At 38.4% G+C, this 21975-nt stretch overlaps 1 protein-coding gene across 1 annotated transcript; it reads left to right on the forward strand.

Annotated features, from left to right (window-relative positions):
- Positions 1-19633: 19633 nt before the first annotated feature.
- LOC147851125 (uncharacterized) lies at positions 19634-20889 on the forward strand. Its single transcript, XM_087335964.1, has one exon. The coding sequence runs from the start codon at positions 19716-19718 to the stop codon at positions 20709-20711; it is 996 nt and encodes a 331-aa protein (XP_087192090.1). The 5' UTR covers positions 19634-19715; the 3' UTR covers positions 20712-20889.
- Positions 20890-21975: the final 1086 nt, after the last annotated feature.

Here is a 21975-nt window from a genome sequence, read left to right on the forward strand (position 1 = left end):
CGACAACACTTCGTCCTCCTCAATGCGCTATCCCTTCTCGCTGCGTCTCCCTCTCCTTTATAGCGTCAAGAAGGGAGCCGTCTCCCTCATTTACTTCCTACCTACCGAATCTAACTACCCCGGATCTCTCTATGTACCTAATTCTCTATTATATACATTAAGAGTGCGCACACGTGAAGGGCCGGTTCATGTGCGCTATTCACCGATTGCGCCAAGGGACGGTTTTCTTCACGACAACGTGATGGGGAAACTTGGCTTCCAAGAGTTCTGGATTAAACTCATTGCAACCCTCTACAGAAATGCCAACAATTGCATATCACTCGTAGGTGAAAGCGGCTGCTTCCTCCAAATATCACACTCCATGCGACAAGGATGCCCACTTGCTCCATCCCTATTTCTATTATATGCAAATTTAAAGCGCTCTCTAGCTTTCTCAACTCGTGGCATCTAAACCTACATGGTCTTCCTGTGTTGCACTCTCACCAATGCCTCTTGGATATAGAATTTGCGGATGATACCACAGTCTACATGTAAAGGGATGTATGTAAAGGGATGTGGATAAGTGGACTATCCTTGATTTGCGAGAGATCAAATGTCATGATCAATATGGCTCTCTAATGAATGACATTCAACCTAGCGCCCACATCCCAATTTTATGTTGATCAACCAAGTGTCATGGACATGACAATTGTCATGTCATGATTCGAACACTTGACCTATTGTATTTAATTTATATGTTTTAACCAATACTTCCAATACATAATCATATTACCTTACTAGATTATTATAGATCATCTATTCTATATGTAGGATTTTAGAAGCTTCCAGATGAAAATGAGTCTTTACATGGGGCTACATTTAGAGCCCATAAACATGTATAAATACAAGGTTCACCTTGGCCTTAGTCAAGGTGAACAACACCAGTTACGGAATCATAATTCAGTTCTTGTTCTCTTGACTACTTTCTCTCTCTCTTTCTTATTATCTTGTCTATGATCTCTCTCTCACTCTCTTAGTATTGAGCCTCGTCTACTTGTCTGTGACAGTTTGTTCACCTTCATTCTCCAAAGCCTCATCGTGTTAGATTCTACCGAGAACATAAATCAACTATTGGCAGCCATGCATCAACTTCAACTTGAAAATGAGAATCTTTGGGAATCTCGTCTACTTGTCTGTGACAGTTTGTTCACCTTCATTCTCCAAAGCCTCATCATGTTAGATTCTACCGAGAACATAAATCAACTATTGGCAGCCATGCATCAACTTCAACTTTAAAATGAGAATCTTTGGGAATCTCGTCTACTTGTCTGTGACAATTTGTTCACCTTCATTCTCCAAAGCCTCATCATGTTAGATTCTACCGAGAACATAAATCAACTATTGGCAGCCATGCATCAACTTCAACTTGAAAATGAGAATCTTTGGGAATCTCTCCAGAAACTCCAAGCTAGGACTCCAATGGAATTGGAGAATGAAGAACCCAAGTGCCCTCCTACATCAAGGAATCTCGAATCTGTAGAGCTTGGCCCCTCGTCAATCCTCGCTCCAATTCCTCTTCACCCCACTTCAACTATAGAACCCAATGTTAGTTTACTCGACAAGTTCGATGGCACAAGTGCGCGATTCTAGGGATTCATAAATAAGATCAAGCTTATTATCCGGCTACAACCCCAAAGATATGCGAATGATTTTTGCCGAGTTGGCCTCATTGGGACTCTCCTCTCGAGAGCTGCACAAAGCTAGTTCGCACCTTTGATCGAAACATCATCGCCACTTCTTGACAATTTTCCTACTTTCCTAGAATAGTTCGAGGCGAGATTTGGGGATACGGATCGGCGTCGAACAAGCCTTACCAAAATCTATTCATTACATCAAGGTAAGCGTCCAATGTCTGTTTATGCATCTGAATTTAGACAATTGGCATGTGATGTTCAGTGGGATGACCAAGCCCTTTGCGACCATTTTCTTCGAGGCCTTCGAAGTGATGTAAAGAATCTACTACTAAACTTCTCGGAGCCGACTTCATTATCGCAAGCCATCAAGCAAGCAGTCAGTTGTGACCACCGCCTTTTTGAACTTTGACAAGAGGAACGGGCGACTTCCAAGTTGTCGCCCTTTCTCCACGTTAAACCTATGATACAACCCCAAGTGATTGCGAGATCTTCTCCAGCGACATCGTTCAATGATCCTAGGCCGATGGAAATTGATCGAGCTCGAGCCCCACTCACCACAGCCGAACGACACCATCGACAAACCAATGGGCTATGTCTATATTGTGGCGCCTCTACCCATCTAATTCGTTTTTGCATACTCAAAAGCAATCTGTGACAAGTCTATTGGGACAATCCAACTAGTGGATCCCAACATTCGGAAAATGACGATGTCCAACTACAGTAGGAGCCATGCGGTTGGACAAGGCTCAATACATGTTGCTCCCAAAGTTCTACTAACGACTTTTCCTTCGAGGTAACTCTTTGTTTCCAGTCTATTTCAATTCAATCCTTAGCGCTACTCGATTCCGGGGCCACGACGTTTTTATGGACGAAACATTCATTCGTAAACACAACTTTCCTGTTGTCCGGTTGTCCAAGCCTATCCCAGTCGAAGTTATTGATGGGAGAATGCTCTCCTTTGGTGCAATCACCAAAGCCACGGTCCCCCTCATTTTGCAGCTCGGGACCCATCAAGAGGCCTTATCATTTTACCTATTCAATTCACCGTGGCATCCAATCATACTTGGGTTGTCTTGGTTGAAAGCGAATAACCATGTTATAGATTTGCACAATCACTCACTTACTTTTCAACCGCAAACTCACACGAAGGTTGGAGCGGCTTCCAATGTCGCTGTGTCATAATGGCCCGAATCATTTTCTATCGAGCACTCCGCCTTTCACTCGGACCGATGCACTCGGATGCTCATGCCCCAGTCACAATGCACTCCATCTCAATGGGCAATGATACAAAGTCGAGTGTCCCAGCTTTGGTTCCTATGAAAGCCAATTTGGACTCGCTTCCATCCAAATATGGCGACTTTGTTGATGTGTTCGAGAAGAAGAATGCCGATCACTTACCGGAGCACCGACCATATGATTGTCTGATCGATCTATAGGAGGCCACATCTCCACCATTTGGACCCATTTATGGTCTCTCTGAACCAGTACTAGAGGCTCTTCGCACATATCTCGATGAAATTTTGGAGAAGGGCTTCATCCAACCGTCTAAGTCACCAGTTGGGGCCCCCATCTTGTTTGTGAAGAAAAAGGATGGATCGTTGCATCTATCTGTGGATTACCGTGGCCTCAATAAAATCACGGTATGTGATCGATACCCTTTACCTCTCATCCCAAAGCTCCTCGATTTCCTTCGTTGTGCACATGTCTTCTCCAAGATTGACTTGCGGGGAGCATACAACTTGGTTTGGATTAAACCTGGTGATGAATGGAAGACGGCATTTCGTACGCGATACGGACACTTCGAGTACAAGGTAATGCCTTTTGGACTCACCAATGCTCCAACTATTTTTCAACATATGATGAACGACATATTTCGAGAATATCTCGATCACTTTGTCGTTATCTACCTTGATGACATTCTTGTCTTCTCGTCATGCATTGAAGAGCATACTCACCACGTTCGATTGATTCTCTCAAAACTGAGGGAGCATGGCCTCTATGCCAAGAGAGAAAAATGTGAGTTTGATTGCAATTCCATAGAATTTCTTGGTTATGTTATCTCCCCCCAGGGCATCACCATGGATCCAAGGAAAATCAAGACAATTAAAGAATGGGCCACTCCAAAACGAGTAAAGAATGTATAGTCGTTCCTTAGTTTCGTTAATTTCTATCTGCGATTTATCAAGGGGTTCTCCATCGTAGTCCAACCCTTGATTGAGCTTACTCGTAAAGGGATGTCGTTTCAATGGACTCCATCTACTCAACATGCCTTCGACCTACTCAAGGAAGTTTTTACCCGAGCTCCAGTCCTCCTTCACGTCGACCCTACTAAGCCTTTTCAAGTTGAAACAGATGCCTCTGACTTTGCCATCGGTGCCATCTTATCCCAACCCAATGATGAATGGCATACTACTCCCGAAAATTCACAACTCCAAAAATCAACTATCCCATCTACGACAAGGAGCTCGTGGCTATAGTGGCACCTTTCACGAAGTGGAGACCTTACTTGGCTGGGGCGCAACATCGGGTTCAGGTATTAACAGATCATAAAAATTTATTGTATTTCTCAACAACCCGTACTTTGAATCGGCGGCAAGCCCGTTGGTCAACTTTCTTAGCCGACTATGACTTTGAAATTGTCTTTTGTTCGGGGGCACAAAACATGAAGGCTGATGCTCTTTCACGACGGTCAGATTTTGAGTTGAGCCCAATGGATGGTGCCTATGCTCAACAATCTCAATGTTTTCTTAAACCAAATCAATTCCAACTCTTTGCCACATGCATGCTCCATGACGACTCTTTGCTTGAGGAGATAGCCAAAGCACTTCCCACCAACTAATTTGCCAACACAATTCAAGAAGGTCTTATTGATCCGTCTAAATCCAAGACCAAGGAAGACCTTGACCGCTTCAGATTCAAGGGGGAATTGCTTTACCAAGACCAACTCTTATATGTTCTAGAGGGCAGATGTCGAACTCAAGTTCTCCAAAAGTGTCATGATGACCCCTTGGCTAGTCATTTTGGCATTACAAAGACACTTGAGTTAATCTCACGAGGATATTGGTGGCCTCAACCATGGAAGTTCGTCAAGGAATTCATCAAGACATGTGATACTTGTGCTAGATCCGAAGTCGTCCACCATAGGCCATATGGGTTGCTCCAACCACTTCCCATTCCCAACCGGCCGTGGGCATCAATTTCCATGGATTTCATCACTGACTTGCCTCTTGTCCACGAATATGACACAGTGCTCGTCATGGTAGATCGGTTTATAAAGATGGCGCATTTTGCCCCTTGTGCAAAGACTATTTCAGCAGAAGCAACAACCGATCTATTTTTAAAGAATGTGGTGCGGCTTCATGGGGTTCCGGATGATGTCACCTCAGATCGTGGACCCCGATTTGTCTCTCATTTTTGGCGGCAGCTCAAACATTGGGCACAACAATGAATTTGTCTTCGTCCTATCATCCTCAAACCGATGGCCAAACAAAGCAGGTGAACCAAATTCTTGAGTAATACCTTCGATGCTCGCTTAGCTACCAACAAGATGATTGGGTTGACCTCCTACCCTTAGCAGAGTTCACATATAATAATACGCAACATGGTTCAACTAGGGTCACCCCATTTTTCACCAACTATGGTTTCCATCCTCGCTTCAGTATTTCCATCCTTGGCAACTCTGTCAACCCATCAGCGGAAGGACATGCTCGTATTTTAGCCGACATTAATGAAGACCTCTTTCTCGAACTCATCCTTGCAAGGGACTGGTATAAAGTGCAAGTTGATCGACATTGTTCCACTACAGCCGCCTTTACAGTTGGTGATCAACTTTGGCTCTCACGTTGCCATGTTGATACTACTCGACCTTGTGGAAAGCTGGATTACAAGAAGTTGGGGCCTTTCCGCATCATTAAGTGTGTCAATCCCGTCACTTTCCGGTTGGAACTTCCTCCACACTTCCGGATTCATAATGTCTTCCATGCTTCTCTTCTCGAACCTTATCATCCATCCACTATTCCTGGAAGACACTCTCCACCTCCACCTCCAATTGAGCTTTCCACAGGTGAGGAGTATGAGGTGGACAAGATTCTGGACTCTCGTTGGCATCGAAGACAACTTCAATACTTAGTCCTATGGAAAGGGTATCCCGTTTCAGAGGCAACTTGGGAACTAGCCCAACACTTGGAGAATGCATCGGATGTTGTTCATGCATTTCATCACCAATATCCCCAAAAACCGGGGAGACATCTTCGGAGGCAACCTTAGCAGGGGGATAATGTCATGGACATGACAACAGTCATGTCATGATTCGAACTCTTGACCTATTGTATTTAATCGATATGTTTTAACCAATACATCCAATACATAATCATCTTACCTCACTAGATTATTATAGATCATCTATTCTACATGTAGGATTTTAGAAGCTTCCAAAAAGCTCCAGAAGCTAGAACATTCTAGAAGCTTGTGCATGAAAATGAGTCTTTACATGGGGCTACATTTAGAGCCCATAAACATGTATAAATACAAGGTTCACCTTGGCCTTAGTCAAGGTGAACAACACCAGTTACGGAATCATAATTCAATTCTTGTTCTCTTGACTACTTTCTCTCTCTCTCACTCTCTTAGTATTGAGCCTTGTGCATGAAAATGAGTCTTTACATGGGGCTACATTTAGAGCCCATAAACATGTATAAATACAAGGTTCACCTTGGCCTTAGTCAAGGTGAACAACACCAGTTACGGAATCATAATTCAGTTATTGTTCTCTTGACTACTTTCTCTCTCACTCACTCTCTTAGTATTGAGCCTTGTGCATGAAAATGAGTCTTTACATGGGGCTACATTTAGAGCCCATAAACATGTATAAATACAAGGTTCACCTTGGCCTTAGTCAAGGTGAATAACACCAGTTACGGAATCATAATTCAGTTATTGTTCTCTTGACTACTTTCTCTCTCTCTCACTCTCTTAGTATTGAGCCTTGTGCATGAAAATGAGTCTTTACATGGGGCTACATTTAGAGCCCATAAACATGTATAAATACAAGGTTCACCTTGGCCTTAGTCAAGGTGAACAACACCAATTACGGAATCATAATTCAGTTATTGTTCTCTTGACTACTTTCTCTCTCTCACACTCTCTTAGTATTGAGCCTTGTGCATGAAAATGAGTCTTTACATGGGGCTACATTTAGAGCCCATAAACATGCATAAATATAGGGTTCACCTTGGCCTTAGTCAAGGTGAACAACACCAATTACGGCATCATAATTCAGTTCTTGTTCTCTTGATTACTTTCTCTCTCTCACACTCTCTTAGTATTGAGCCTTGTGCATGAAAATGAGTCTTTACATTGGGCTACATTTAGAGCCCATAAACATGTATAAATACAGGGTTCACCTTGGCCTTAGTCAAGGTGAACAACACCAGTTACGGAATCATAATTCAGTTCTTGTTCTCTTGACTACTTTCTCTCTCTCTCACTCTCTTAGTATTGAGCCTTGTGCATGAAAATGAGTCTTTACATGGGGCTACATTTAGAGCCCATAAACATGTATAAATACAGGGTTCACCTTGGCCTTAGTCAAGGTGAACAACACCAATTACGGAATCATAATTCAGTTCTTGTTCTCTTGATTACTTTCTCTCTCACACACACTCTCTTAGTATTGAGCCTTGTGCATGAAAATGAGTCTTTACATTGGGCTACATTTAGAGCCCATAAACATGTATAAATACAGGGTTCACCTTGGCCTTAGTCAAGGTGAACAACACCAGTTATGGAATCATAATTCAGTTCTTGTTCTCTTGACTACTTTCTCTCTCTCTTTCTTATTATCTCGTCTATGATATCTCTCTCACTCTCTTAGTATTGAGCCTCGACTACTTGTCCGTGACACCAAGGAGCGAGCACCAGGTATTTGGGCTTCCAATTTGGCTTCAGTACTCCTCCTGAGACTATGATTGTACTAATTATTCACTCCATTCAGCAAAAGTTGATACATTGGAGCTTGAAAAAACCCTCACTAGCAAGACGTATCATAGTGGTGAATCATGTATTACTTGCAACAACGTGGTACAACCTATCATGTTGGACGATCTCCAAAGGAAGTATACATCATATTCCGCAACTGGTATGCAATTATATTTTATCTAGTAAGGAAATCATGCAACTCAAGCCAAGGTGGTGTGACATGTTCTCACATCACCCAAGTCGAGAAGAGGGATGGGTCTTATTGATCCTTTCTCATAGCCCAAAGCACAACTCGCCAAATTTGAGGTGTGAGGACTCCAACCAGGGGATGACCATTGGAAAATGCTACTGAGACTATGCTTTGCTTACTTTAAGCCATAGACACATGGTCTAATTGGACCCCTCTGATGGGATGGATTCTAAACGTGAATCTCAAACCAAGGTTCTCACGCCAATTGGAGGATAGATTCAATGCATCCATGTGGACGGTGTGGTGTGACATAAAACAAGGGCTCAAATGCAGTCATCCTAACTCCGAACCTGCTTGGCTCAATCAACGCATCCTGTAGAACCCATGTATCTGAGATGAGTGCAATAAACTCGTTGCATCAAGTAAGGGGTTGTCATGAGGAAGCATTGCAGAAGGTCCAACAACTAATTTAAACCCCTTTTGATGAACTCACGTGCTATCATACAAGTTTTGACAGTGAAGCCCCCGGGCATGTGGGACATCACAAAGTATAGAATGTTGGAGGTGGTTTATGTCACTGCAGTCTGCCACTACAAGATCAAGCCAACATACTGGATGGACTGAGATCTAAAACTGTGAACGCTCTATTGCTTGGGGAACCTGCTAGTTCAAGGACGACAATGGAGAAGTGTATAGGAAACGACGAGGGTTCTTTGATTCCAGTGGGTAGGGAAACACCGAATAGGATGCAAGGCCACGAGTTGTGAGACAATGGGGAACCAACAACATCGAACATGGCAATTCGAGTGCTCACGTATACAGGTCATAAGATCCCGATCCGAGCAAAGTACAACTAAAATCACACATACGCACTCATGAGAACACATGGTTTCGTAAGGTCAGCCGAGACTCTTTACAATGGACGTGGCACGATCCTTATGTGGGCCAAGAAAGCAAATTCATTGCCTTCTTCCAATCCACGACCTGATTGGGTCACTACACCTAGCTGCTCAAACTGACAAAGAACCAGCTATTGCAAAGATATGGCGATATGGCAAACATATCATGTTCCCCATACAACTATTTCCAAGTTTTGGCAGCAATTATGGAAACAATAACATATTAGGCTAGGTTCAATGCACAATGAAGTGGGGGGATGTATGTTGGTTATCATGGCAAGCCTCAATTAGCAGATACGAAAATCAGGAGGGGATGTCGTCGGTGATAAAGACACGAGATCTCGTTTTCCACCATAGACAATATTCACTCAACTCCCGTAAATGCTAAATCCCAAGTCATGCTAGAATTGGTCAACTTAATAACACTATTGACTCTCTAGAAACAATGTTTTAGGTGGGTCTTCTCCAATCAAATCGTGCACCCGATGACGTTATTGGAAGAGATACAGAATGAAGTCACGTTAAAGAGCCAATACAATGGCATCATAGGTGGATCCAATGGAGCATAAAGACAACGATTAGCCTTCATCCAACAATGGCCGTCCTCTCCCTTTCTTGAGTCAATGGGCCTCCGCATAAGATGGAACTATCGAGCCCCGTGGGGGATTTTTATATAACATTCTTAGTTGTAAAATTTTATAACTAATGGAAGGAGTTTTGTTTTTGGAAAAGAAAAAGGTGTTCACCTAAACATATCTCTTATTAGAAGATGATATACATAGGATTAATATTAGTAGATATGTGACTTTCAAAATGAGTCTTTGCATATATACCTTGTATTGATAGTCCATATGTCAAATCACTTATATGTGTCAAAAGAGATATCATATATCTTTCAAAGGTTTATGAAGGTTTTGTATATTCTTGCTTCTATTTATACCACACGTAACTTCCCCAACATCACCTTTGACTATCAAACATATCAATTGTAGATAATTATATGCCTAAAGTCAAGAATTCAAACATCAAATATTGAATTTGCTAGTGATTAGTCAATGATTACATACTTTTCGCTAAATAATGGTCATCCACATTTTCCATTATTATTTTTCATCATCAAGATATTTGAATTTAAAGGCATAATCTTTAAAACTCCCTCCCCTTTCTATGTGTGTGATGCATATGTTTGAGGAGATGGAGACATCAATCAATACCTTACTTTGAACTGATTCAACAATAATAGAAGTGAGGGGAAATTTCTAGTTTATGTTACAGGCCCTACTTACCCTCGTGTGCTACATTAACTATATGATTGATAGAAAGAGAAAAATGATTTGTCGTTGAAATACTTAGCAAGGTCCCTTGGAACCATATACTTGATTCAAAATGCTCCGAAAATATCAACATGACTATTATAACATTGTCTTTCGTAAAGAGCTTTATGCGAATAAGAATCACTCGTTTGTATTTTGTCTTCTATGGTTATGGCTAATTAGTGTGGTGTCATTTTGTTATGCATTGAAAACGACCTAGATTTGTTTGGTGGTCAGATATCAATAAGGTGGAAGATTCCAAACATCCCTTGTTTGAGACGGTTTGTTTTGTCTTTATCATTAGATAACTTAATTTCATGACTTTAAGTTGTGTTGAATATGACATCGTCTGTCAGCATACATATTTGTAATCCCCTAAAAGTGCCACGATTTGATATCAATTGATCACATAGGTATATCATGATCTTGACAATTGAACACTTAGCTTTTAGATATAAGAGTACATGATTCAACCAAACACCCTTCCTATCCATGCCCCACAAATAAGGAAAACCCATGGACTAATTTATATGGTATTGCCATTTCCTCGAAATGCTTATCAATGTGGAGTTAGTCCCACATAAATCTAATTCTTTGATTTTGGATGGGCATGCGTATCATTTTCACATGGTATTTATCTTTTAAATATGTTGATGTTCTCACATTTTACTGATGATAATGTAGTACAGATTAAATGAAAATAAACAATGAAATGTGGGACCCAACATCCCTAGTTACAACATGAAATGTAAAGTATCACTTTTCCAAGCATCATATCTAAGATTGAAGATTAGCAAAATGGTGCCGTACATAGTTGACTTTAACTTTTCATGTGTAAACATAGTGGTTAAGTTTTGCTACTTCACATACAAAAACAATGCAAATGGTTGTTCCCCCCTCCCATTAGTTGAACAAGGGGCGTGAAAGAGATGTCATGTGGGATATTGAATGCAGGTGATGTGTATGAAAGGATGGTTAGAGAAACATGTGAAAGTGTAAGATAAATAAGTGAGATCTCTTATGAAGGATAGGATAGTCTAGGCAAGGCCTACCCGAGAAAGGGATCGAGTGTGTGTATATTTTAACTAATGCAATATATTCTTTTTTAGGGGAAAAAAAAACAATGACCAAAAGTGTTCATGACTAGATTTCAACTTGTACATCCACCTCCTAATAAGGTCTCTCAATGTTTGCAATGGTGGTGAAATAGACACATTTTCATAGATTTCCCTAAAATATGTTAATATTTCTCTACTTTGAGCTTGTTCCTTGATGAGGTTTTGAACAAGTAACATATTACCTAGAGGTATGGTTATATTCTAAAAGTTCTTCTAGTTTTTGCATTTTGACTCAAAACATTCCCATCTTTTTTTCATGGGTCTTATTATGGTGTATAATAGAAAACTTATTTTGGTATTTTGGCATGTTTAGGTTTTGCCTACAAGAACTCAGTTATGTTTGATATGGCTCTCACCAATGGTGACATATTATAATCCCCCTATTCTTCTAATGCTTTTTTTATATGACCTGTAAATATTCGTTATTGATTGTCCCCTCAATTTGAGGCTTGTTATAAGTAATATTGTGCACTATTATAAAAAGTGTGGGGGAGGATATGTTCACATGCACGCAATATATCAAAAACCTTTGCCAAGGTTTAAATACCAAGTATAACTAGCATGTGTATTGTTGGTTGAAGCTAAATTACCTCATGTTTTGAATCAAATACAGAATTTGAAACCAATTCTGAACAATAGAGCTAGGATAGAACCTCAGGTTTTCAGAGATTACAAGATTCCAAGATGTGCTTGCTCCATACTAGACTTGGAATATTCAATTTCAAAGGGATATGGCTTTACGTAATTACTTCGCACCACTATATAGTATAGACCAATAGAGTTGCGTGATTTTGAAGGTATTTTGCCATCATTACCTCAAACCCTACAAGCTTGTCACTGATAACAATAATAGTTTTTCTTCCTATTTTCAATCATTTTTGGCACTTTTTATGAAATGTTTAGTTAAGGCATGCATATCTATTCTAAACTCACTTTTTAAGGCCATTTCTTGGTCACACTTTTATGTCCCCAAAAACATTTCAACACACTCCAAAGAGTTGAAATCAAAGAGTATTTGAAACTAGGTTGTTTGGTTTTTTATGACACTTCATAAGTTTAATAATGTACATGTTGAAGTTTCTAGTGGAATGCGTGTCCTTGTGTTCTTAATTTCCACACATGATGACGTCCTTTGTTAAACTTTAATGAAACTAAGACAATTCATGGAGTAACGATCATTCAAATGTTGGACCACATGGTTCAATAAGCAAGTGCATAAATCAATAGTTATTCGTATGTCGAATGCCATAGTGACATGCATAAAAGTTACAACTTCGCTTACATTTTGCATTTATATTAGGTTACCATTGATGTGAAGCATCAACTTCTTGAAAATGTTTCTAATGAACTTTTAGGTTTACAATGGACTTACATGTTTTGGTTCCTTTATCCAATACTTCGCCATCAATAAAACTAAAGTTTGTTGAGGAACATTAAAAGTGGGTTGTTCAAATTTTAGATTTATTAGAACTCCTAAACTTTGAATGGAAGTCAACTATGTATGGAAAAGGCTATATGTTGACAAATTCCTCCTAAAAAGCTCTAAAAGTTTGAAACACTACAAATGTGTAGCCTTCATCATTCTTCATCACATATAAACATAAAGTTAATGTAATATGAAAGTGCACATACAATTCTTCTTTAAGGGTTTGATCAAGGATATTTGAGGAAATAACGTAAAACTTACTAGTGTTTCAAGGTTTTTCCCTTATAGAGCGCAAATCATCATACCTAATAGTGTATGTAAAGGGAGATCAATTTTTTTCCCAAACTCTATACTTATAGCCAATATTGAGGCTTATATGCACCAGAAGAAAGGTTTTTCGTAGCACCATGCGGAGTAGTCATTACTCATGTGTTGATGTAAGGGTGAAGTGTTTTATACATACCATAAAAACAGTTTATTTAATATCACCATACAATAGTGTTGATGTAAGCGCAAAGTGATGTGACATTTTACGACAATCTCACATCAAAATTGTACCGCCTTTTCTTTCTAATTTTCTTATTCAACTAATGACTGCATTGGCTCCACAAGTTGGACAACCAACTCAATTGCAATTCCCTAATTTCTATATTTTTTGGTTCATATAAGCTCAAGTAGAGAGTTGTGTCATCTTCTTGGAAACTCATAACTCCTTTTCAATAGTATGTACCAGATTTGTATTTCTTTTTTGTGTCATCAAGATGTATTGAACTAATGACCTCACATGTTTGACAACATTGGCACTATTTTTCTATATTTCAATTTTTGATGATATTATCTACCAACATTAAAAATGACACCTTTAATCACATCGCGTAGAGATCATGTCGACATGCTAACACGCAACAAGATCCACAAATTTCACATGGTTCCAACAATGACACCACACATGGTTTGATATTATGCCTTGTGCTCAACATAATATCCAAGTTCTCCAATTGTGAGCCTTATGGAAAATCTAGAACAGGTAAAGATATCCAAATATATGTATAAAAGATGGGGGCGAATGTATGTTTCTAATAAAGACACTATATTGGTCATTAGCATGCCTCATGGTCCACACCCAATACCAAAGGTGTTTAAGTACGTTTCAAATGTGAAGCTAATCATTGCCATAATCGTTTTTTCATTTTTTAGGGGCAATTAATTTATTGCCAACGAAATGCATGAACTATACCATTCGTGAGTCCCACAATATTTGTTTTAGTGAATAATGAATTTGGTGATATTGAGCACATGCTATGGGAGATAGAATCAAGCATGATTGTGCCATATGAATTGAAACTTGAAGGATCTCCATTGGCTCCACAAAGGTAGCCTAGAGTTGTTAAAATAACCATCACCACCAAGGTGAAGCGATGAAAGAGGACCAACTAGTGGTTATAAAAGCATTCTTTATGTGATTCAAACTTGATATCAAAATGAGTGGTGCACTAGAAAATAGATGTTATTAAATTTATTCAAGATAGATCTTATCCACAAGTTCAAATGCTTCGAAGGATTTATACATGTTGTAGATGTGGAATTATGAATTGTTGTAGAAATTGTCAAAAAAGAAAGAAATTAGAAACAATTTTGGTATTTACACATACATTTCATAATCCTTCCAAACATATTGTGATTATCATCGTGTGATATTTCCTTGTAAAGTCGTGATGGAGGTTTCATTCAGTAACATTGAACCTTGATAGACAATATATTTATGTTCTCTTTCATCAACAAAACAAGTACATGAACTCGATACAAACATAAAATGTCGTATTCTTCAATATGGAGTTAGATCCCTTTTTCCCACCCATCTCCAACAACATTTGGCATCTGATTTGCCTTGATAACAATGTTTTTGTTACATTATACAATCAACTTGTCCTTAATAAATTTTATGCCCATTTAATCATGGTATGATGATGTCACATTTGTGACGAGAGGATAATTTTTATTAGGCTTTGCTCGTTCACTTCTCTTACACATCCTCCACGTTGGTGTTCATAGTTAATCCTCTTGGATGGTTTTCTTTGTTCATTGGTAATTTCCAAGGCCTACAAATTGTTATTAAGTTTTTTATGTATCTAGAGGCTTGCGACAATCTATCATTTGTTTATGCCTAATCCTTGGTTGTTAGCAAATTCCTTTTCATCAATGGCAAGGCTACGTAATTGAAATGATCTTTATTGTGATAAGGTTGGATTATTTGCTTTCATTTTGAGCTATCCTAGTGTTCATAGCAAAAATGAAAAGCAAGCATCTTCTTTGTTTGAGTAGGTTCTCAAAGAGAGTTGTTCCCCTTGTCAACACTCAAGTGTGTTTGTTTTGTTGGAAAAGATAGGATCTACGTAAACAATGGGAGAAACATGATTCATAATTAGATAAAGACAATCAACAAAAATTCCCAACAAAACCAATGCTTAGAAAAATTGCCAATGTTATTGCAATGATTCTTACCCCCAATTTTGGACTACAAAACAAAGCCACAAAAATATAGAATGAAGGAAGGAAAAGAATCAATTCACAAGGCCTCAGTTGTGAGGAAAAGCCTAATCATTCATAGGCCAAATGAAAGAGCCAACTGAAAGGCATGCTCCTTAGAGTTTTATGGTTGTTATATATAGATCATCTGGGGTTTAGGGATATTGATCCTTCTAAGTACCAAATTTGGTTGATGGGGGTGTTAGGGGCTTTGGTAGATGGCTAGTTCCAAGATTTGGTTCTAGTAATTATATAGGTTCAATGCTAGCATATGAAGAAGCTAGAAACCCAAATAGTAATGTGTCAAATCACACATATAGTACTTCACGTCACAACAAGAGAGAGTTCTCACAAGTTGTTGAACATCCTTTAAGTTTCACAACCTCCATTTAACGAAATACTACAACCAACAACTAAATTTATTTAAATCATGGAACTTCGAACATAAGGGATTACAACACTCCTATTTTACACACTTCTAAATACAAATAAGGACATCTATTCACATATAAAATAAATGATATTTTTAACAAGAAAGTTGAGCACACATTATATATAGTGTTTACACATATCGACTCTCCATCACAATATTTACTCAAATAGAATTAGCAAATGTGTCTGGAGAAAAGATGACTAACTACTTCTGGACATGGATTATGGCCACCATATAGAATGAGTTCCACATATACTCTAATGGAAACTGCACCACCTATGAAGTTACTTGCCACCCATTTTACACACATATACATGTCTCCCCATGCAAATATTGCCCCTAATGTGTGTTAGTGGTGCAATCACTCTCCCATCTAGCATAAAGAGAGATCAATGTTTCCAAGTAGACTCCCTATAAACAAATAATTGAGTTTTTTATTTGTACAAAGTGCTTTGTGACCCAAATGTTAAATGTTGGTAGTGTTAAATTGCAAATTTGCATTATGTATTTACATTAGTGATGCAAACTTGGTTCCAAATGCAGAAGAAAAATCAAGTATGCACATGGTGAAACCATCTTCTTGTTAATCACCATTCCATTTAGGTTGTGTAAATGAGCTTAAGTAGATGTGTTGACTATTATTACATCTAGAATTGATAAAGATGATGAATAAAGTATTATTGCTTCTTTATTATTAGAATGACCATATCATGCATATAGAAGTACACAAACTAGTAATACTTGCAAGGTATTGCAATCACGATGTCCGTCTAATTTTAGAAAATTTTCAAGTGAGAAGCTTAAGTGGACACAAAACTATGGAAATTTACCAAAGTCATTACAAAAACTTTTGCGATCATCATGGGGATGAGTCCTTGATAGCTTGGTTTAAGGAAAAAAGAGGTTTGGATGGATATGACATTATCATTGATGAGCAAAGCAATTCAAGATTGAGCTACTTGGAAAGAATATACAAAGAAGAAGTGTTGAGTGGGATATAAGATAAACATTAGCTCATGGGGCCTATGGGCAAAATCAAAGTAATGAGCTCAACTCAATCAAGGAGGTGTGGGTCTTGGGGGTTGAAAACAAATGTTGTACAAGGGGTGGGCCTCTTAGCACGCGAGACACATTGTTTAAAAGCAAACCGCATGAGGCAAGCTAGTTTAAATGTAAGCCAAATACTTAGGAAGGTACTCTATGTCTCTCTCTCACCCACTCTATCTATTTCTATATTCAAAATAACAACAAAAATAGGAAGCAATATGACCTCTCAAGTTTTTTCGCTTGAAGCCTATAAAGTTTTTTTACTCGGGAAACTTGCATCCTCTATCTTTCTTTCACATTCTAAAAATTTGTGATTCCTTATCTATTTCAAAGGGATTGTTCATCACATTTGTCCTCCCCCTTCGACCCCCCCCCCCTCCACGAAGCTTCTCTAGTTATCCAAGAATTGTGAAAGAAAATGGTTCTTTCTTAAGTCTAAGTTCAAAATGAAACAAAAACAACTTGTTGCTCATCATTTAATCCTTAAATGTTTATGATAGATCACCTTGTACAATATACTTTTTTATGTCTAATACAACTACAAGTTGCATAATAATTAGTTCATATATTGGTGATGTCCATCTACCTACGAATCCTTGGAATCTAGTCAATCAAGAGCCTTACTCAAAAAGCCCACATTCACAACTAATCTAGATATTGTTTTTCTGATTCTTTGAATCATGACCATTATATCCTGTCCTCCAACCAACTTGTTTTTCGATTGCCTTTTCATTGGGTATGATCATTTATTAATGATCACATGTCAATCTTCCTTGTTTTTTCCGATCCAATTTTTGACATGGATAGCATTTGCTCGCTTTGTTTATGTGTCCATTGCGTAGTTCCTAAGGTCTAAAACAACTAGGGAAGTTACTATTATGGTAATGACTTAGTGACTCGTACAAATAAGTAAATGGCAAGGGGGGAAAGGTCTCACAAGTAATTAATTGAAAGTCGGAACAAACGAAAATAATGCCTTGAGGTTTGGGTTAAACCAAAGGTTCAATACTTGTAGTGATATCTTTGAACAATATTAGTTGAGTAGTCAAGTATAAGAAATGTTGAGTGGTCAAGCATGTGAAGGCTTCAAAATATGTTCAATTTTAGAAAATGTATATAGCTTTTGCGAGTGTTACAAGTCTAACCATACATCAATCCTTTTATAGGAACTTTTTTCCTAGTAAAGGAGATATTTATAAGACATTTGAAGAGCACAAGTTTGATAATCACATCCAATTTACAAGATGCAATGCACCTCTAATAAAACGTATAAGTAGAACAAAGGGAACAAGATATACATTTATTAACCAAAGCTTTTTTCATTTAACAATTAATACACATACATCCTCTCTCATCCATTCCCCTATCTCTACATAACAAAATTAAATGTTTCAGATACAATTGTCAGATCCCAAACAAAAGATTGGATGTAAACTAGAAAGCATACCTTTGCGGTTCACCTATCAATCAAAGTGCAAACCTAACTATAACTGACCTTACATCCTTCAATGATGAAAGTCTAGTTTCATAAATAGAAGAACTAGTTTCACAAGAAAAAGTATCCATCCCGGTTAGCATGTGTACTATGTCGTAGCATAAGACAATGTCTTAAGTTAGTGATATACAAGCTTTGTATCAAGCGCGAGTCTCGATGGTAAAGCATTTGATGTGAAAACTCAAACATATCATAGGATAATCACCTATAAAGAAATAAATGATGTATCAAGCATATCAAAAAAGAAAAGGAAAATTAATAACAGGCATTAAAAGTTTAGGGCTCATAGAAAACCAAAGGTATATATATAAATGAAATTTTGGCATTTAAAATCTTGGTACTTTCTAAAGTGGAGAATTGTTTTGATAAGTTTTCCTATGTAAGACTAGATTTCGTTAAATTTATATCCATACCAATTATTCATATTCAAAACATTGTCAAAGATCTAGACTAGCAAGTATTTTGATTTGGTTGTAATAAGGGTTATCCTTGATTTCCCACACAATTGTAGGGTCTAATGTTACAAGGTTATTTTTGTGAATGGGGTTCTATGTGCCTAACTAAGTTTGGTGGGTGTGGATCCTTGCATCCCACTGCACATTCAAACATTATGACTCATCAATAGTTGAGGTTATGCAAACATAGTTGACGAACCATATGACAATTAGCTCTATGTAACACATGTGCAAGCTTGTCTATTTAAGTTTGTAATGTTGAACCAACCTAGTAGTGGACCTTAGTATCTTTTTCCTCACATGGAAAAACACGGATAGGACTTCCAAGACTTGTAAGGTGTATATAAAAATCCATAATGATATATAGATGTATATATCGGTGAGCTTAGACTTGAAGTTAATAGTGCCAAGTGGGACTGCCTAGATCCAATCACTTTTTATCATCTTCAGTTTGGATATAACAAAAGCAAGTCATGTGTCAGAAAGAGGGGGTGGGCGGAGGAGAAAGGGAGAAAAAGAAAGATTGTCCTCACTCCTGAATGAATGGATGAATCATTCATTTAGTTAGTCAAGTCACTCTAGAGAGAAGATTGTGAAGTGTGTGTGTGTGTAGGGAGAGAGAGAGAGAGAGAGAGAGAGAGAGAGAGAGAGAGAGAGAGAGAGAGAGAGAGAGGAAGTGTGTCCCACATGGGGGGTGGCACTTTGGGAGTAAATGACTAGAAATACAAAGACAACATCTCTCATTATGTTAATAAATCACCCCAACTTCCTTGTACTTTTCCAATTTAGGCTTGTGGTTTTTTCTCCACTATAAACTTATAGCTTTTGTTACCTATACAATATGGCCTTTCTAAACCCTTTCTTAGGAATCTTAGAATACATGATAATGGTCAAATGATGCATTCATACTTTTGAGCTTTAAAGTTATGGTTCCCACAAGAGAAAGAGAGAGAGAGAGAGAGAGAGAGAGAGAGAGAGATTTTGATGTAAGCTTCTAACACCCTCCCCTTTTTTCCTCAAAAGCATTTAGTTTTTGGTCATCTAAAGATGAGAAAAAAGGTTGCTCTTTAACTTTATGCCTACATATAAACTCTCTCTCTCTCTCTCTTTATAATTTCTTTGCTCTCTTGATTTTTGGCCAGCATAAGCAAGACTTGCCAAGCCATGGCTTCTCTAATTGGTTCACAACAACCACCACAACAAGAACAAGGGGGAAGGCATTCCTCAAATATTGAAGGGGAGGCACAAATCTCGAACCCCACTTTTTCTTCTCGGAGTCGCGAGGACGAAGTCTTCCTTGACCTCAACAAAGATATTGTTCAGGACTCAAAGTGGCTAGATCTTAAGCTTGGCGGCAAATTGGATGGTCCTAAGGATGGGGGTGTGGATGGAATTGGCCCCAAAAGTTGCTCTAATGAGGTGGATCAAAATGGGAAGGATTGCATCAACCTTAGTGAGAATCCAATGGCTTCTTCAAGAACCTTCCCTTGTTTCTTTTGTTCTAGGAAGTTTTATAGCTCACAAGCTCTAGGAGGCCATCAAAATGCCCACAAGAGGGAGAGATCAACAAGTGGTAAGAAAGCACCCAAGCTTTCTAACAACACATCTCCTCAAAATAACCAAAGATCATCATCTCTAGAGTTTCTCAACAATCATCATCAATATAATCACAATCCATACCATCCTTACATTAGTGGTGGTGGCTATAGCAATAGTTCAAGTTCACACTTGGCCAAGTCTAACTTGGGAATTCAAGCACACTCTCTCAAGGCATCTCCTTTATTTAATGGTGACATTGACATCGGTGGTGGTGGTGGGCAAACATTTCAATATGGCGGATCGGGCCGGATGTTTCACAACGATATGGCGGCATTGGCGGGCCCTATGAGAAAGAATTTCAGCTACCCTTTCAATAATCCCCGCGTGCTAGCGGCTCCATCTACTCTCGATTCATCCCAACTATTATCGGGCACGAGTATGGGAGCATCAAATTCGGTAGCGAGTTTCATCGAGAAGGGTATTACAAACATGACTTTGCCCAACAACATGGCTTCCTCTTCATCATCATCTTCTTCTTCTTCTTGGGGTGGTGAATTCATTATAAAAGGAGAGCCATCTCTTCCCTCCTCCATCATCATGGACCTCTCTCTTCACCTCTAACCCTTTACCTTTCCCTCCCCTTCCTCTCATCAATACATATAACCTCATGGATTTACAATTCTCTTCTCTTATATGTCTACTTTTAGAACTTCCATTACTATACATATTCTAGTATGTGAAAACATTCTAATAGATCACACATGATCCAATTTTTTAAAAATAAACTACCATTCAAAAATGTGTGTGTGTGTGTGTCTCTCTCTCTCTCTCTCTCTCTCTCTCTCTCTATATATATATATATATATATATATATATATATATTATTGTCTATGTATGTACACAAAGCCTCATTCATCACTCCATGAGGTGCACACTCTTTGTCCCTTATGACTTGGGGTAAAATTTGTGTTCTTTTTCTACATGCCCAAACCAAATGTTTATAGCACATCTAATCGACCGAACAAACTTCTGCAAATATTGAGAAGCGCTTAATTGTTCTCTCCCTTGCTCTTTGTCACCCTCCCCTTCCCAAATGCGCACGCACAAACACACACGAATAGCTCGAAAAATCCACTTACTTATTCACGTAATCTTCATGGGTAAGTTGTTGTATCTCTATCTCTTCTCCTTGCTTCTTTTGGTTTTATGTACATACATAAGGGTTTTGAAAGTCACTACACTTAGTTGTCTTCTCTCCATTTGTTTATGTTCCTCTTTTAGGCTCTCTCCAATACGCTCTTAAGCCTAGTATTAATCATTATAGATTTGAACTTGCTCCTAAATGCCTAGAGGATTGTTGTCTTTTCTCTCACAATGTCATAAAGCTCCCATGTTCTTCTTCTAATTCCTTGATAATAATACTTTTCTTAATTCCCATTTTCTTGGTTTTTGGTTTCTCTATAGATTTAGGCTCAAATTTGTTTCTTAAGCATTCGATGATTCCTAACATTGTTTGTGCATTGTCAATTTTTTTAATTTTTTATCCAAAAATAAAACTACTTCCATTAGTTAAGCAATGTACAAAGGATAATTTACAACTCATATCTTACAAGACATCTTGCATGTCGAAGGAAAACAATATGCGTAGATGAAACAACAAAAAAAAACAACTCCAAAGCACCACATCATTCGATGTGTATAGCATTACTCGAACGCATATTCTCCATGTGAGCCTCATACAAACAAAATTCAACATAGATGTCCTCCATTCACTCCTCATGGCAGCACCCATCTAGATGTTAGGTACACTTGGAGGGAACAACCACCATGGTGGTTGATAATTCCACTTCACTTTACCATCCATTATCTGCAGCATCGACGAACC

Source organism: Azolla caroliniana, unplaced genomic scaffold, assembly GCF_043228905.1.
Source record: "Azolla caroliniana isolate FFs.n. ecotype wild unplaced genomic scaffold, voAzoCaro1.0.p SCAF_20, whole genome shotgun sequence".
Lineage (NCBI taxonomy): Eukaryota > Viridiplantae > Streptophyta > Polypodiopsida > Salviniales > Salviniaceae > Azolla > Azolla caroliniana.